The sequence below is a fragment of the Plasmodium malariae genome (genome assembly GCF_900090045.1).
Source record: "Plasmodium malariae genome assembly, chromosome: 13".
Lineage (NCBI taxonomy): Eukaryota > Apicomplexa > Aconoidasida > Haemosporida > Plasmodiidae > Plasmodium > Plasmodium malariae.
In genome coordinates this window covers 497,857-517,874 of record NC_041787.1, presented here as the reverse complement: position 1 = coordinate 517,874, position 20,018 = coordinate 497,857, and the positions used below count along the sequence as shown (strand labels likewise).

Below are 20,018 nucleotides of genomic sequence, written 5' to 3'. Positions count from 1 at the left end.
TTATTAATATCATTTTTAAGAAATTATGTAAATTCTAAAAAAATTTTACAATAAAAAATAAATTTTAAAGCATAAAAAATATATCTAAATAAATGTATATTATATATATAAATTATTTTTACAATATTTTAATTTTATAATAATATATATATACATACTTCACAAAACCTAATAATTGGAAATTATTACATACATGTACTTCTATATATATATATATATATATATATATTTATATACATGTCGCTACGCTTATATGTATACATATATATATGTGTACGGTATATATTTGTGCATACCCATATACATATTTTTCTTCCTTTACTTACATGAACGTCTATCACTAATATGTGTAGATTATCGTTCATACACATACATATATCTATACACACATATATATATATATATATACATACTACATTATATTATGGCCAAATTTTTAAAACACAAATATATATGCATGTATATATATATATACAAATACATACGTTTTTCTTTTCTTTTTTTTCCTACTATACAAGCTATATTATTATGAAAGCAAATATGGATAGACTTCAAAAAAAAAAAATATTCATATACATTATCCTACAAAAGTTTAAATACATAAATATTTTAACCTGTATATATGTATACATATATTCATATATATAGGCAAAAACATATAAATGCAAATACATATTTGTCTTTTATAAAATGTGGTGCGAAAAAAAAAAAAATTAAATTTTACCATTTCCTGTATACTTTTTGGTCAAATTTTGAATTAGTCATCAGTTAATAATTTTCTTTTACCACAACTTTTTTTTACTACAAATTTTTTTTACTACGATTTTTTGTTGCGCTTTCTTGTGTGCCCTATTTTGTTTGGTGACTCAATTTTATCTGAACTAAATAAAGATTTTCTTTTAGCCTTTGAAATTTTTTTATCTACTTTTAATGATGTATCTTTAGAACTAAATGATTTAACGGGTGTTTCGTTATTTATAAATGAATTCATTAGTGTACTGTCATTAACAGTTGTAACTAAATTTGATTTTTCCCTTATCCTCACAATTTGCTTTTTCGGAGTTTCAAAATGCATCATATTTTGTATTATATTTTGTTCTGTTTTTTTGTTAATTTTACATTTGTTAGTAGATTTATTTTGTTTTATACTACCTTTATTCCCTTTAAACGTTTGATCAATATGCAGTATTGGAGTTTTTATATACATATTATTTATTCTTTCTATATGTTCATCTAAATGTTCGTCTGTTATTCGCTGTTTAGGTGTATGGTCAAAATCATCACGATCAAAAATTTGATCTTTGAATAGGGATTTTATACTGTTACTATTGGGAGTTCTCATCAGGTCCATATCTTCAACAAATTTGTCTGAACTACAAAAATTCCCATCAAACCTTTCCTCTCCATGTGCCTCATTAATTCTGTTATGTCGATCTGAAGCTTTTCTATTTCGTGAATCATCATTCACATTGTGACAGTCCGCATCTTCTGCTTCTTCCTCCTGTTCCTCCTCCCCATCATCTACATCCTTCAATACAATATCACTCAAATCTTGATATTTATTTTCATCCATTGTACTAAATTTTATAGGTGTTTCCGAAGAATCGAAAAAGTTAGCTGTAAATTGGTTTGACATATTTGGACTTGTCGAATGCGAGTAATTATCCTCTAATAATGAACCTTGTGTGGAATCAATTTTTCCATGCTGTAAATTGACACGATCAATTTTATTTTTTTCTTTAATGAAAGTCTTAGTTGGTGTACACATATCCGTAATTTTATTAAAATGTTGAAAATAATTATTCGAATAATATTTATCCGTTTCTAGTATAGATGGTTCTGTTGGATTTGTTGCAAAATTCTTTACACTTTCTTCTGTTTCACAAACAACCCATATAGCTACACAAGAAATATCATCTACTTTATTACCTTTGTATATTTTATTAGGTTCTCTATATTTTCCAAGAAAAGGATAAAATGGTTTACAATGAAGTTTATCGCCACTTCTTCTTTTAGCAATATTTGTAATTGAATACGCTATATCTTGTGCAGGTGTAAATACACTAGGATCTCCTAATTCACATGCTTCTTCTGGACTTATTGCAAACGTACAATAAGCTTCTATTTCTTCATCAAATAAATTATCACTAACGCCATCACTCATTAATAATATTAAATCTCCAGGCATACATAATATTTCTGAAGGTGGTGACAATGCCATATCAGGTGAATCACCATCGATATCTACCTTTTCTAATATTTTCACAAAACTATGTAATCCTCTATTTTCTAAATCTTTCCATTGACTACGGTCCGGTAAATTTGATAATTGATATGGTGCTCCGTTCTCCCATTTCTGATCAGTAGTTTTCCAAATAATTTTTCGAACAATTGAAGGATTTCTTCCTTTTGTATTAAAATATAAAAAGGATTCAACAGGAAATTTTGGGTATGTTTCCCTTTCAAAATTGATATCACCAGGTAAAAATTCTCTTCGCAATATCATACATACACTATCTCCTAGCGACGATATACCACACTTTCCGGTATACTCATCTAATATACCTACTATGGCTGTGGAACTACCATACGCATCGGCATATTCTTTTTTTACACTTTCTAATGAATTTTTTAATAATAACTTCGATCTAATTATAGTATTATATGATACTTTTGCATAACCATTTAAATTTTTGGATAATTTTTCAGCTTCTCTTTGACAAGCTAATGATAAACCTATGGAAAATTTAGATGCATCTATTCCTTCTAGACTCCATGAACCAACACCATCAAATATTCCAAATGTAGGTGGTATATCTGTTTGAAACGTAGCATCCTCACATCTACCTTGGACTTTTCCTATACGACATTGTCCTCCGTAAGTTTTGAAAAGTTTGACCATATTAACTCTTAAATCATCTAAAGAATTCTCTCTAACTAGTTTACTTTCATTTAATGTTTTGCCTATTTCATTCGTAGTTTTATAATTATCATCTATTACCATTTTATTGTGTTCATCATATAATGTCCTATTATTATTGTCTATCATTTCCCTTGTTTCCACTAATTCATTTTTCGCGTTTAAATTATTTCTTCCAATATGTAAGCTCTCTTCGTCTGAGGTAATATATAAACAAGTGTTATTTAATTTATTTATTTCATAATTTTTAGATATTTTTTCTTCATTATATAAATCTAATGAATTATTACATATTTTATCATAATAATATTCTTTATTATCTGAATGTTCAGAAAGTAAATCGTTCTTAACTTTTTTATTGCCTATAGTAATACCATAGTTGCTATTGGTACTACTGTTGTAATTACTATTATTGTTATTGGTTGTAGCACTAACAATACTACTACGTTTAAAATTTAACTCTTTTGTATGCATTAATTTCATTTCGTTCGAATTTATATTGTTACCTTGTGGACGCAATAGCAACGTGTCTTCGTTATTCACGGGGCTATGTCTGTTGGGTGATAAGCTAATATGTTCATTCGAATTGAATCTCGTTTCTTCTAAAGACAATTTCTCCTTTACTTTTTTTAAATTTTTATATAACCTTTGCAAGCCACAAACTGCTTTCCATGTTCGTCTAGTAGCATTCACATTTATTTTTTTAAGAAGTTTTATATTTTTAAAAAATGAATAGGTTGCAATGGGGCAATATGAAATAGCTTCTTCTAATAAATTTAAATTCTGTTCATTTAAACCAAAAAATAATTGCTTCAAAGCACTATCATTTAAGGAATTAAAAAATTCATTCATGGCTTTAGTTCCACTAAAATTCGGATCACTCCTATGAAATTTAATATATGCACAAAATTCTCCGTAAATTCTATTTTTTAAAACAACTTGTGATCTGAAAAATTTAAATAAGAATCGAAGTTCATTTAAGAATATTACTGTTCCTTTTAATGTATCTAATAATTTGTTTGTATTAATACAATCTTTACTAAAACGTAATATTCTAGCTTCTTGTGTTCCAGAATGATTAAGTAATAAGCAAACATATTTATGTTCGTAATCCTCACTAAATGGTAATATACAATGCTCTACAGATTTCGAAGATTTACGATCATTACTACTATTATTTAAAATATATTTATTATTAAATTTTTGATCATATTCACAAAAACCAAATTTATTCGTTTTTCCTGCACACAGCATTTCAACGAAATTTGACACCACACTCTTATCACCTATTTTTGTTTTATCTTTATTATTACTATCATTAGTACCATTATTCGTACTATTATTATTATTATTATTACTTTTGTTATGATTATTACTCTTATTGTGTCTACTATTACTATTGTTATTATTACTATCATTTTTATTAATACTATCATTATCATTATCGTTATTGTTACTGTTATTATTATTATTATCATCATCTTCTTCTTCTTCATTTTCTTTCCCTCCGCCACCTCCGCCATGGTCATCATCATCAAAATCATCGAAATTACCATTGTTATTACACATAGATATATTTGAAATGATTTTTTCTTCTAACATTTCGGTTTTTTTTTTTAAAAGTATCCTTCTATTTAATTCTTCTAAGATGTTTTTTTTAAATTCTTCATTACTTTTTACTTCTTCAATATCATCTGAATCTATAAACTCTACTATTTGACATATGGTTATAACTTCTCCTAAGAGATATATACCTTCATCTCCTATAAACATTTTATGTTGAGCCCATAAAGAATGGGATATTTTCCCATTCTTTAAAAATGTTCCTAATATTTCTTCCAAATTCTTTTTTACATAATTAGCATCATTATTACTGGTACTACTGTTATTATTATTATTGTTATTATTGCTACTATTAATATTGTTATTATTACTATTATTATTGTTGCTACTATTGCTGTTATTATTTCTGTCTTTTCCTATAATATTCTCTTGCCATGTTTTATATTTAAACACATCGGTAAATACATAACCTGATAAAACTTTATCATATATATTGCTTAGGAATTCCATTTTAGAATGAATATACGTAAAATGTTATTTGATTATATATACACAGATGTATAAGTATGCGCAAATGCAAACATATACATAAGTGTGCATGCATGAACATATAAATACCCGTACATATATATATACATACGTATTACATATATCATAAACTCAAATATAGAATATCAAATTTAAGTTGAATTTAGCGTACATATATATATATATATATATATATGTATACAAATACCTAAACATACATATACATAAATATGCCCTTTAAAAAACAGAAAAATATAAGAACACATATATAAAGTGTTTATTATTTATTTATCTTCACATATATATCTACACGTATATATATATACACTATAATATGCTTCGCTAAAACATGTTTCAAAAATCAATACGAAAATAATATATATATATGATACATAAATTCCGTGTGCACAATTTTTTTTCTTTTGTGCAGTATTATTGCTTTATATTTTTAACGTATTTTGTTAATTTAATTTCAGATTCATTTAGGTGTACATCCGCACATATATTCATATATATATATGTACGTATGTATACTTCAATATATTTCAATTTATGTTCAAAAAAAAGAGGAAAGTTAATGAATAAATTAATTCATAACTAATTAATTTAATTACAGTATAACACTTCTATATTTTTAGTGCAATGCGTATTACTATACAATTATTTAGTTATTTCAAAAGTCCTTCACCTACGGCGCATTTATAATTAATTTATAAGTATCACATATACACAAACGTAAATATAAATGCATAAATGTAAATATAAAAACATATTAACACACATATACGTAGTATATATATATATATATATATATATATTAATTTCTCCTGTAAATGTTAATTTAACATATATCTTCTAATTTTTTTCATTTTTCTTTTTTCACTTTTTTTTTTTTTTTTTTGCCTGTAGTATGTATGTTTATTTATATATTATCTACATATATGCGAAAATATATATATATATTTATATTTATATTTTGTATACATATATATTCATATGTATAATACTTATTTTCATCAGCTTACTAAAACGTTAAAAAAATAGTAAGTGTATTCAATTCATATTTTTTTTTTCTTACGTGCTTTGTGTTTATAATTTTTTTTTAATGTAGTTCATTTTACTCAGAAAAAAAAAAAAAAATACAAAGCACACAAAATATATTTAATTTTTTTTTTTTTACTAAAAAAAAAATTAAATGTTCGTATAATTTGTTATAAAAATAGTTATAACAATATTAATAAAAAAATTTATAAATTAAAAAAAAAAAAAAAATAAAGAATGATACATAAAAGCAAAAATATTTTGAATGAATTTTTTTTTAAAAAAATTTATAAAGGGTTTATTTTTTCTCTTCGTAAAAATTTTTTAATTATGTGACGTACACTTTATTTCTATGCGTATGTATACATGTATATGTATATATATATATGTATATATGTTTATAAATGTATATACATTATTATAAAGAACATAATTATAAATATATATATATATATAATGTATGTAATATGTAAGTGTTACTGTCAATTAGTAATACATAAGGTTTACAATTTTATTTAATTACATGTAAAAAAATTATGGTGCATATATATTTAATTTTTTTTTTTTTTTAATGCTTAAGTACATTATATATATATATTTTTTAATTTAGTGTAAAAATTTTTCTATTATTTGATAATTAAAATTTTTTTTTTTCTTTGACATCAGTATAATTTTTTAGGGGGTTACGCAAATATTTGAATTTGTGTTCGCATTTGTATTTGTATTTATTTTTTTTTTTTTTGTTTTACAAATTTGTATAAAGAAAAAATACTTTTTTTACATTTTATAAAAAAAGAAGTAATGAACTTGCACTTTTTTTTTTTATTGTGCATTAAACAAAAAAATGAAACGTATGTATACATATATGCACGTATATATGTACACATATGTATGCTTGTTTATATCGTGTATATGGTGAAAAATGATTTACCCTTACACATTTATTTAAATTTTCATGCGTAGCTGTTTATACATGTAAGGAAAAATTTGCACGTGCATTTATGTAATTTATTCGTGTGAACTATGTGTAAATTGTTATAATCCAACCATGAATTATTTTGCTTATATATAAATCTATGAAAAATAAAAATGATTATATATATATACTTATGTATATATGTATATGTATGCCTTTTTTGTAACCATAGTATTATTAATATATAGTATTTTAATTACAAAAAGATTAAGGAAAACAAGAAAAAAAAAAAAATGCTATATAACATGTCAAACATTGGTGTACCTAAATTATATGTACGTATGTCCACTAGCATAATAAAAATATACCTAACTGATTAAAAATTTAATTACTATATTTAATTTGGAAAATTTTATTTTACTCTTCTATACAAAAAATATTTATGTAAAATATTGTCTTTTTAAGAATGTTCCTGTAATTTTTTTGAGAAAATGTTTTATTTTATATTATTTCATTCTTGTAATTCATCTTAGGGGATAAGTAATAATTTGTATGTATTATATTTATATATATACATTATGTGCACACACATGTATATATATACATATAAATACCTATAAATACGTTTTTTTTTTTTTTCTCGTTCAAAGCACAATTTCGCAATTTTATATTTTCGTATTCCCATAATTTTCAACAGTAAAATGGAGCAGGAAAAAAAAAAAATATATATTCCTTATTTGTTTCACTCGAAATATGCATTATGGTGCATACATAGAATGTCTTAGATTTCTTTAGAAAAAAAATGAAAAGTTAACCATTTGATAATTCCATAAAAATGTGTACTTCTATATGTTTCAATTGGAATTCTTTTCCTTATTAATTATGAATTTAACTGTTGATCATATACATAAGCATACGTACATAATAAGAATACAATTTTTTTTAGAGCCTTCTAAACAAAAAAAAAAAAAAACTTAACAAAAATTCCATCATCTGAATAAGTACATACGTGCATAAAGGAGTGGAAATCTTGATCGTTACTCTTACGTTGAAATAGAGATAATATAAATTATGTAATTTAAAATATAAAAATGAATTTGGCAATATTTAAATATCGAAAAATAAAAGTGTTAAGTTTCCCCGTTATAACAAATTTCCCATAATATTGTTATTTTTCAATTTGAGCTAGTTTCGCAAATATTGCTTTTACAGTACCTACATATGAACTTGTATGAAGGTGTACTAAGAAAGTTTACATTTTTGCAAACGTCACTGTTGTAATATTTATTACAAGATTTCACCAAATTGTTGCTTTTTTTTTTTAAAAAGATACATTTTTATAATTATATTTTTTTTTTTTTTTTTTTTGTTAACTCCTACTTGAAGCCATTCTTTCTTGCATAAAGTGCTATACATTTTTTTTTGTTTATGTGCCTTATTTTGCAAGTCTTAAACTTTTAACTTTGTTTAAAAAAAATGCATATATTGCTTATGATTATTAACATATGTGATCATTATTTTTCCTTTTTATATTTTACTTGTAAGGAAAATCTTTTTTAAATAAACTTTGATTTTTCATATTAGTATTCGTAGAAACGAAAAAAAACTTACTCAGTTAAAGATGATTTGTTTTTTTAGTCTTAATAAAAATAAAGGTGCCCATTATCTAATAATTTTTTTTGTTTTTTAGTTAACTTTTTAAAAAAACGTGAAGAGCGGCATGTCAAGGGAGAATTAATAATTCCTTTTATACCTATTGCACCTTTACAATGCATGAAAAGAGAAAATGTTCATTTTATTAAAATAATATAAATTCTGGAAAAACAATTATGCAGAAGCTCTTTAAAGGGAGTTAAGAACAATAGAACTTTTAGGGTACTTGTCTAGAAGCAAAAGGTGCACATACATAAAATTATAACGCTTCCTTTAATTTTTTAAAAGGCATTCTTCTTCTCTTTTTTTTTATTTTTTTTTGTAATTTTTTGCACTTCCCATTAATCAGTAAATATTGCACTTGGTTGAAAGATACCTTTTTTTAAGACAATTGAAACGGAAATTTTTTTTTTTTTTTTTACTTACATTAACAATCTTTCAACGAAAATTAATTGTATCTTGTGCTATGGTTAAGGGGGCTTTTCAGCGTTAGAGGTGTATTCATACATATATATATGTATGTATATGCATGTAATCATGAGGGCTGTTATAAATTTGTACAAAAGTGCAACACATTCTGTAATTTATAAAATGCCTTTTATAGTTCTTTTTTATTTTTTATCCTCACTGCTCCAAGTACGTTTATTTTAACTTATCTATTTATTTATTTATTAACTAATTTTCTTTATCTTTTTTTTTTGTTTATAACCTGTAGCATTTACTAAAGTAACATGTTAATGTAAATTTGCTAGTCACAAATGCGCTTGCATTTGCTCACATGAACAGGAGATAAAGGCAACACCACACGTAAATATGTATGGGTATATACTCACATATATATATTACACATACTTGTTTGTACGCACAATTCAAAGCACGTCACGGAAGCGCATTTTCAGAATAGCTTGTAAAGGTACTTAAAAGATATATTTTAGAGAAGGCAATACTATATGGATAATACAAATTCTCTTTTTAATGTTCCAAACATTTTCATATAAATAAAAGAGCTTTTTTTCATTTGTAATATATATTCAAAAATACAAACATCAGTTAATTCGTTGATATTTAAAGCTATCTTTAAGAAAAGTGCTTACTATTTTTTTTTTTGTTTTTGTTTTACATATATAGCTTTTAAGATGAAAACAGAAAAGTTCTTAATTTTTTCTAGGGTAAAACACATATGGTAAATGCCTCAACCAAAAGATCCTTTTTGGCCCTTATTATGAAACTGTATGCATGACATAAAGTTAATTATAACGATGATCAAATAAAGTGTACATACGTATATTTATCTTACAGAACTTAAATATGTAAAAATAATTTAAGATTTATGTGTCTATATAAAAAAAGGTATATATTTATCTTTTCAAAGGTTCGTTTTAAATTATATTTCCACAATTTTAAACATGAAAAAAAAATTCACGCAAAATAATACGTGCATAAAAGACTGCCTTTTTTTTTTTTTTTTTTTTTAAATATCCAATGGTGGTATGTGCAATAGGTAAAGACAACTATGAGAAATATGTTTCGAATTAGATATTTAAAACATTTTTGTATAAAAAAAAAATTCTTATTTAAACAAATGATTTAATGGAGTAAAAATGAGAATTTAAAGTACAAAATGTTCATATGTTTCTTTAACCCATTATATGCATGAGACTGGAATTGTTTTATGTAAAAATGTGCTAATAAATCAACCAACATAAATAATATGTATTCTCCACGTACACCTATATGTACACATGTATATACGTAAATACATAAGTATATATATATATATATATATATATACGACCTTTCCTTAAGATTTTATTTCATTTCGTAAGAATAATTATATATTCACATATTGTACAGAAATAGCATTTATTGAAAGGATAAAATTTGTTTCCTAAAAAAAGTATACACAAAAGTTAAGTTTGATCATACATTCTTTTTTATCTTCAAAGTGTAAGATATGTTAATAAGCTGGTTTTCTTAAGAACTATATCTATATATCTACTTTATTAGATCCCCATAACATCATTTTTAAATTAATTCATTATTCATATGTTTTCACATTTTTATATGTTAACAAGTGTTTGGGGTAAAGGAGTATCCTTAAAATATATGTAATGATTTTGTAATGTTCCCCTACAAACTCATTAAAGATGTAGAAAGCAAACTGATTACAATATTTTTTTTTAAAGCAATTATGTTGCTACTAAATATATCTTTATAATATATATATGTACAATCAAAATGGGATATATGGCATAATTTCATTACATTGTGCGGAAATTGAATATTCCTTATTATATTGGTAAATAATTTTTTTTAAAGGGGAAAAACTATCCTATTTTTTAGTAAGTACATATATACATTATATACTTCTAAATATATATCCATATTACGTCCAAAAATATAAATTAATATAATACAATAATGTATATAATTAAACTCAAATTTTATTAAAAATACACATAAAACTACGTTAAAAATATTTGTTATTCATTTAAATGGAGTTAAAAATTCCATGAGGTTAATTCTAGTACTTCTATCGCAAACTGATTTTATTCATAACACGCAAATTGCAATAAAAATTAAAAAAAAAAAAAAAAAATTTGAAAATACCAAAACATTAAAAAATATTATAAATAATTATTTTACAAGCTTTTCTTATTTAATTTTTTTTTAATATTATTAAAAGCTGTTAATACAAAGGAGAAAAGCCACGATTAAAAAAGGGAATTATATCCTTATATATATATATATATAGTGTATAATATATTGGGCATACATAATACAATATGAACTATATGCATTTGAGCTATAAATGCAAATGCTCTTTGCTGTTTTTTTTTTTTAAAAAATGGAAAGAGGAAAGTTACGTTTTTCTTTCAATTTAGCTATTTTATAGTAAATTCATACATAAAACGAAAAAGTTTTAAAAAAATAAATATTTTTTATTATAACAAGAAATACATTTTTTTTTTATAGTAATTTTTTTTTAAATTAAATTAAAAAAATATTAATGCATACCATAAATTGATGGCCGTACCCACATAATTATATATTTATGCTTATGGAACAATTATAATATTATTTTAAAAAAAAAATTGTGGTATTATAATATTTATTTTACATATATATAAATATATTATGGCGTATTTCATATATAAAGAAAATATCATGAAGGACTATAAAAATATATATTCGGTACAGAAAAAGTAAAATTATATAATCATTGTGAATTCTGTTAATTTAAAAAAATTTAACCCTTTAAAAATTTATTTTGTTTGCAATGATGTTTAATTAAAAAAAATAAAAATAAAATAAAATAAACGAACAAATAAATGAATAAATAAGGGAACTTGTTTTATAAGTCTCTTTATATATTTATATAATATATAAATGTATAAATATATATATATATATATATATATATATATATATATATGCATATATTAATATATGTACAATTTTAAGAGCGTAATATTGCGCTTGACCGAAAAAATATAGGAAATAGCATAATTTTAATTTTATTAAATTTTTTATATTTAGCTAATTTTATGTCGTTTTAAAAAGGCTTTTAATTCTTTTTGTTTTTTTCTATTAATCTATATGCATGTTGTTGGATTTTGTTTTTTCAGTTGAATAATTCGTCTTTTGTGTAAGTTATACGATATATATATATATATCCTCAGGCAGAAGCGAAAAAAACATTTAAATATGTGATTATGTAAATTTATATATATGAATCTGTTTTTACTTTTTTTTTATCTATTTTTTTTTTTTAAAAAAAGGAAAAATTAAAAGCACACACAAAACATTAAACTTATTTTTAACTATTACGTTAAGATTTTTTAATTTTAACGTTGTTATTCATAACAAAATATAATCGTGTATAAATATATGTATATGTATATATACATTTATATTTTTCTTTTTATTGTGAAAAAAAAATAAATGCATACACCAGCAAAAATATAATCTTCAATTTAAAGGATGCAGAACATAAAAATATTATGTTGCAAAAGTGACTATACATAAATATATGTATATATGTGCATATATTGATGCGTATATATTAATGCGTATATATTGATGCGTATATATTAATGCGTATATATTGATGCGTATATATTAATGCGTATATATTGATGCGTATATATTAATGCGTATATATTAATGCGTATATATTAATGCGTATATATTGATGCATATATATTTATGCGTATATAATGATTTGTATATATTGATGCATATATATTGATTCGTATATATTGTTGCGTATATATGTATGCATATATCTGTGGGTGTACTGTGAATATGAACATATAATGAAATCGAAAATTAGCGTAGACAAATCGAAAAGCTCAATTATACAAAATTGAATGTTCGTTCCTATAATAGGGGGAATAATTCATTCAGTTTCAGAATTTATACAAGTGAAAAAAAAAAAAAATGAAAGATAATGTTCAAAATACTGATGACAGCGATGAAAAAAAAAAGGGAATATTCTGTAGCGTCCATATTTTAGAAACTGAAAATGAAATTACTAACAGTAATAGTAAAGATGACAGAGTTCACACATTCTGTTCCGATGAGAGTAGTAACGTAATTTTACATGATATGCAGGAAGACGAGCTCTCCAGTGATTTAAGTAAAACTTTAATACGTGATGTAGAAATTGATAATTCGAAATTGCAAAATAAATATCAAATAATATGTTTGCATGCATCCGAAAATAAATACATGAATGTTCGGAATAATGAACATAATCAAAACATATATTGTAACAGTAGCAATAATAATAATAATATTAACAGTAGTAACAACAACAATAATAATAGCACTAATAATGATATTAATAATAGTAATAATATAAACAACGAAAATAGAAATGTTGTCGCCTCCAATAATTTATACAGCGCTAATGATGATATACCAAGAGATCGTTTGAATAACGAGATGGACATAAAACGTAATTATAACAGTGAAAATGAAATTTTAAATAATAACCATATAGGTAATCATGTTAGTAATGACATAAATACTGTTTATGTAAATGATCCTTATGTAAGGGACATACGAAACAGTAATAGTAATAATAATAATAATAATAATAATAATAATAATAATAATAATAATAATAATAATAATAATAGTAACAGTAATAATAATAATAACAATAATAGTAATGATTATAATAATGTTAATGGCAATAATTATAATGTTAGTAGCGATAATAATAATGATAATTACAGAGAGGGAGATAATTCCTGCCCCATAAATTACTCAGGAAAAAATGAAAATGAACAAGAAAGAGATAGTAATATTTTTCCTAATAGACTTCAAAATGTGAATAATATGTCCCATCCGGCAACTAATGAAAGTGTAACTCGTCAGGAAATAAATGAAGTACCATCCAACGTTACAGAAAATTTATATTTGAGGGGAAATAATTTAGAAGATGGAGGTATTTTACACAGTAACATTGTAAATGATTTTCTTCCAGCTGAGAATGATAGACCTAATGGAACTGCTCCCATGTCCAACAATTTTATTGAAATAGTTTCCGATGAAGATATCAGAAACACAGAAAGACAAAATGAACGTATTTCAAGTCTTAATAATGCAGTTGATGTTTTAAGTGACAATAGAGGAAATTCACGACGAGTTGTATCAAACGCAGAAGAACTAGATTACTATGTTTTAACAATCAGAGATTTAAGAAATGCTCAAGCCAATACAAATGCAAATGAAAGTGAATATGAAATTGATGATGTGCATGAACTAAATTTTTATCAAAGATGTTTTATTGGTAAATTATTAGGATATGAATTAAAACCAAATTTAGATGAATATAATTTAAATAAAGGTATTAGAACAATTTTATTTATTTTTTTATTGCTAGCACTTTTTAGTATTGAATTCATTTTATTATACAATAATTTATTAAGAATAAAAGTTTTAGATAATCAATTACTGTTGATTGAATCTAATTATAACAATAACTTTTTAAATAATTTTTTGTTTCAAATGGATGAAAGGGAAATGAATAATGCAATGTTAACGAATGATATGGTTACAGAAGAAATAAATAAAGGAAATTATATGTTACATAATAATATGTGTACAGTTATGAACAAATTAAATGTACCATGTGAGAATATATTAGATAACCACAGCGAAAGTAATGAAAAAAAAAGAAAAGAAAAATTAATTGAAAATTCTATAAAAATGTTTGATGAATTAAAAAAAAGAAAAATGTTCATTTACCGAGTAAGAGAATCCATTTTATATTCATGTAAAGACATAATGACTAAAGCTCATAACAGTGGAAATAATTTTATATTTTTATTTGTATTTTCAAGAAAACATTTGAAAGTTAGTAAATTATTTTTGATATTAACCATGTTTTTTTTCTGTTTGCGTATAGCGCTTATTTTATCTAGAATTCTGTACGACTTTGTTCTATTTTTATGTTTTAGAAATTTTAGATTATCAATAGAAAGTAAAAGGAAATATTTAGCCAAGTATATGTGGTCTATTAGTACAATATTATTTATCGAAATAATATTAAGTGATGGTTGCATAATATGGTGGTTACATGATATCGATCCCATTTTTAATTATCATTTTCAATATTTTATATGGTATGTGTCATTATGCTGTTTTATATCTTATATATTTTATAAGGTATGTAGGAATTATTCCGTAACACATGATAATAATAATTGTTCTGCCATATCTTATTCCTTACAATATGTATATGAGTTCTTATTTGGAATAAATATATTATTCGCATGCATTTTTATTCTATTAAATTTAAGTAAGGCAACGGTTATTACAGTAATTGTAACAACTGTGGTATTGTTTATTGATATCTTGAATGATTCATACCTAGAACAGGTTCGCTTAACGAATTTTGAAGATTTCCCGCCAAATAGACCGAAAAGAAAGAAATTCTATATAATTGAAAATAAAAAAAAAAATGTAAAAAAGTGTACATTAGTTCGTGTAAATGAACATATGTATCATGAAACAACTGAAGAAGACAGTAATCTGGGAAGGATGGAAAGTAAATATAACGGTATCTCCAACTCAGCCAATGATAATGATGATGATAATAATAACAGGGATGAAAAAAAACGAGGAATCAAGAAAAATAAGGTCTTTAATTTAAAGAATGTGTTTAACAAAAAATATTTAAATAAAAAGAGCATTTTTAAAAAATCGTCGAATAACAATAATAAGAAAAATGATAACAGTAGTAATGAGGAAAACACTTATAAAAGTAATAATAATTTGAACAATTCAGTCCTGTTAACGTTAGAATATTGTGAAATTTGTGATGAGCGATTCAAAAACGTTGTCTTACACCCGTGTATGCATGGTGGCTTTTGCGAAATATGTATAAGATCAATGATATTTAATTCTTTAAAATTGAAGGACTCTTTTCCCTGTTGTCCTTTATGTAGAGATGTCATTAAGAACGTGTACAAAATATCTCATGAAGATTATCAAAAAAAAGTTCAAGCTGTCAACATTTTAACAATTAAGGCAAAGTAGCAATTTGTACATATGTGCAAAAGTACACTTTTTTTCCAATATGATGAATATATATACCATTCATATTTTTTTTTTTTTTTTTTTGTTTAATTTCACATAATTATTTGTCCCTTTGTTTTTTTTAATATGAAAAATGTATCTTTTTTTGTGTATGTGCAGCAATGTTTACATATATATATTATATTTTATACACCCGATGTTACGAGCTGGCTCAATAATTTTGAACGTAAACCTTTTTCTGTTTATGTTTTTGCATAGAGAGAGGATGATATATATGAAAGTTTAAATCCTTTCTTCTTGCTTTTTTTTTTTTTTTTTTTTTTCTTTTTTTTTTTTTTTTTTCAATTTTTTTCGTACATTATTGCTTTTAATCATTTGATTTATACATGTTTCATTAATATAAACTTAAAAAAAATTATATATGCATATTATAATATGAAAGGATTTTTTCGTCATTATAAACGCAATTAGATGAATGAGTGTGTGTGCCTATGTACGTTTAGGTGTGCAGCATTCATAAAATTAAACATGTATTCATACTTTATATCTATATAAAATAAATGATGATGATTATGGTGCAAGCAATGTATTTTAAATTAATATGTTTAAGCTCTTTTTGTTTTATGGAAAAAAAACAATTATAAGGTTTTAGTTATTTCTAAACTTGACGCAAGGTAAAAGTTTCCTTTTTCATATTTTCATAAAATCATAGGTCGAAGCTTTTTAAAACCTAAGGTAAGAAATAAAAAATAAAATTAAATATATAAAATAATGCATGGATGCTTATAGAGTATCACTTAATTATCAGTCCACCTATTTTTTTTTTTTTTCTTTTTCTGTTCTGTTTAATTTTGTTATTATAACCTTTTTTCTAATGCACCTCGCTTGATGAAGATTATTTTCAAGGAACGTAAAAAAGTCGTTCAAGCAAAAATCAACGGGCACCTAAAAAGTGGGAAAAGGGAAACGTACACGTGTCATAAGAACATATATATATATATATATATATATATATGTACGCATACTTATACATTTTCATATGAGCTCATTTGCATGCCCATTGTCTAAGTCTCTCTTTGAAATATGGAACTATTACGTATATAAATCCAAAAGTTGATGATAAGGAAAACTCTTTTTTAGAGTATATAACTAGCGGAATTTGTATTTGATGATTTTTTAATAACTTGAGACAATTTTCTAACAACCATTTGTCCGCATCATCCTTAAAATACATACCACATAGATTTTCTATTGCTCTTCGTTTTTCTTCCTCTTTAATGTCTTTATGAAAAAAAATTAAATTTGGGTCATATCCACTGTGAATAATTTTGTAGCTTTGGTCATAAATTTTTTGATCATAATTTTTTTGCGTATAATGTGGAAATTTTTCTTGAGCTAATTTGTTAGCAGTTTGGTTGAGTTTTAGTATTTTGTTTTTTCTTCTTTTCTTATGATTTATTCTTTGATATTTGGCTTCTAATTTTTTCTTTATGTAATAAAAATATCTTTTTCTTCTTTGTATCAATTCAATTTGTTCTTCCGGTGGTTGATATAATGCTTCTGTATTTTTTACGTGTTCTGTTAAGTCTTCCCAAATGGAATTAATATCATTTTTTTTTTTTTTTTCTGAATAAATTGGGTCATTACTACTGTTTGATATAGGATCAAATGGATCAATATTTTCATCAAAGTTGTTTACATTTTTAATTTTTTCCAGAGATTTCTTAATATCATATATTAATTTTGCTGTTATTTTTTCCTTCTGTTCTACTGATAAATTACTTGATATGGAATGTAATTTAATTATAATATTTTTATACCGTCCTTTAAGTATCTTATTTTCAGAATTTTCAAATGTTTTAAAAAACACTAAGTTCTTTTCTAAAAATATATTATTCTCTTCTTTTGAAGAGGAACATAAAGTGTCTATGTATGCATTTAAAATACTTAATGATTCATTGTTAATTTTTTTTAACTCCTCCGGTAAACTCATGGTTAAGTCTGGATGAACTTCCTTATAAAAAAAAAGAAGTAATTTCCGAACGCTTTTTTTAAAAATACTAGATTCATATTCTCTCTCACTAAAATACTGGAAAGCATATTTTTTACATGGAATAAAATTATTACATCTAAAAAAAAAAACTTTCATCATTTTTGTTAGCATAGCTTAGAAATAAACTTGTTGGATGGGTCAATCTTATAAAGAAGTAAAAATGAAAAACAAATAAATAAACGAATATGTAGGCTCGTATAAAAAAAAAAAAAAAAAGTGTTAAAGAGTGAACATGCTGCTCCAGCAGTAGGACGAAAAAGAAATGGCGCTAAATTTTAATTGCTTCTAACGTTTCTTACAACGAATTGAGTTTAAATTATACGCAGGAAACGTACGTAGTTTTGTACACCTATATATACACATATATATGTGCATATATAAATATATATATGAATATATGTTTACATTCGTGTATATATCTACTTCATTGGATGTAAAAATTAAGAGATGGTAATGTTAGCCTTATGCTTTGTGATATATCACATCCTTTTCTATACACATTAATAATTAGCGAAAAAATAAAATGTTTTTTTAAAATTGCAAGATGGATGCTGTTTGGTTATATAATAACAAATTACATTATATATATATATTTTTTTTTTTTACGTTATTTTAAAAAAAAAAAAAGAAAAAGTTCCTAATGCGTTTAAATTTGAACATCTTTAAGAAACTCATAAAAAGTGCACACCTCTGATAAACACAAAGTTATTAGGAAAAATAACAAAAACAAGATAAAGAATATTAAATAATCTGTTAATGCGCAAAAAATTAAACATTTTAAAATTGATCAGTGTACGTGTGTTATTATATGAAAAGGTATATCAAATAATAATGAGATATAGTAGTGTATACAGCAAAGGAGTGAAATTATACATATTTATGTTCCTATGTATGTACGTTTACGGGGGTACGATTTTTTCTTGTGTATATATCACTTCGAAATTTGAGACTCCTGCAGATTTTTTCCAACTAGCGTATGTATCTCCATATACTTATGGACGCACCTGTCAACGCAACTTGTTTCACCCACTGATAGAAATGAATCATTTACATCTGGTATACATTTTCCCCAACAGGTGTTTTGCATTCGTTTAAATAAATCAGACATCCCCAATAGCTCAACGACCGTGCTATTTACTTTACTTATATTTTCATTCATTTTGTTTCTATAAATAGTTATATTTGTTCCTTGTTCGTTTTTTTTCTTTTTTTTTTCACACCCTACAATAAGAAAAATGCGATTGAAAGAAAAAGATTATCCTCCAAAGATTTACTTATATATATATTTTTGTATAAGTATTTATTCTGGTTATTTCTTTATTAACTAAAATACTTTTTCCTCTTAATGCTAACCTATCTCTTGAAAATGTAATTACTACTGTTCAATGAAAAGTTTTGAATAAACTTATTCAGGAAAATATAATGTTTTTAAGAAGAAAGCACATATAAAAAAAACATAATTCTATTTAGGTAATATAACAATAAAAAGATGAATATTCAAATGAATAAAAAAAAAAAAAAAAAATTAATTTACAGCTGTTCTTGTAATGTTTTCCTTCTTTTTTTTTTTTTTTTTTTTTTTTTTTTTGTTGTTGTTATAGTAAGTGAGCGAATATTAATATAAATGCGACTATTTTAAAAAAAGAAAAAATGAAGAAAAAGAACAACAAAAAAAAAGTTATCAACATATAAAGCACATACTCTCTATTTGTACGATGCGGAAAGCTGTAGTGATGTAATGGACTTTTTTTTTTTTCTTGCTCAATTTATTTTTTAAATATATAGAATAT

The 20,018-nt window shown here is 23.9% G+C and overlaps 4 protein-coding genes across 4 annotated transcripts; 1 reads left to right on the top strand and 3 right to left on the bottom strand.

Moving 5' to 3' along the window:
- Positions 1–817: 817 nt before the first annotated feature.
- On the bottom strand, positions 818–4,993 carry PmUG01_13018800 (protein phosphatase, putative; the record flags this gene model as incomplete). The annotated part of the gene is made up of 1 exon (XM_029007157.1): positions 818–4,993. One exon carries the CDS (start codon positions 4,991–4,993, stop codon positions 818–820), a length of 4,176 nt encoding a protein of 1,391 aa, XP_028863574.1.
- An 8,071-nt stretch (positions 4,994–13,064) lies between these two features.
- Positions 13,065–16,175, top strand: PmUG01_13018700 (zinc finger protein, putative; the record flags this gene model as incomplete). The annotated part of the gene is made up of 1 exon (XM_029007156.1): positions 13,065–16,175. One exon carries the CDS (start codon positions 13,065–13,067, stop codon positions 16,173–16,175), a length of 3,111 nt encoding a protein of 1,036 aa, XP_028863573.1.
- A 706-nt stretch (positions 16,176–16,881) lies between these two features.
- Positions 16,882–18,324, bottom strand: PmUG01_13018600 (conserved protein, unknown function; the record flags this gene model as incomplete). The annotated part of the gene is made up of 3 exons (XM_029007154.1): positions 16,882–16,905; positions 17,040–17,120; positions 17,272–18,324. 3 exons carry the CDS (start codon positions 18,322–18,324, stop codon positions 16,882–16,884), a joined length of 1,158 nt encoding a protein of 385 aa, XP_028863572.1.
- An 835-nt stretch (positions 18,325–19,159) lies between these two features.
- Positions 19,160–19,387, bottom strand: TIM10 (mitochondrial import inner membrane translocase subunit TIM10, putative; the record flags this gene model as incomplete). The annotated part of the gene is made up of 1 exon (XM_029007153.1): positions 19,160–19,387. One exon carries the CDS (start codon positions 19,385–19,387, stop codon positions 19,160–19,162), a length of 228 nt encoding a protein of 75 aa, XP_028863571.1.
- Positions 19,388–20,018: the final 631 nt, after the last annotated feature.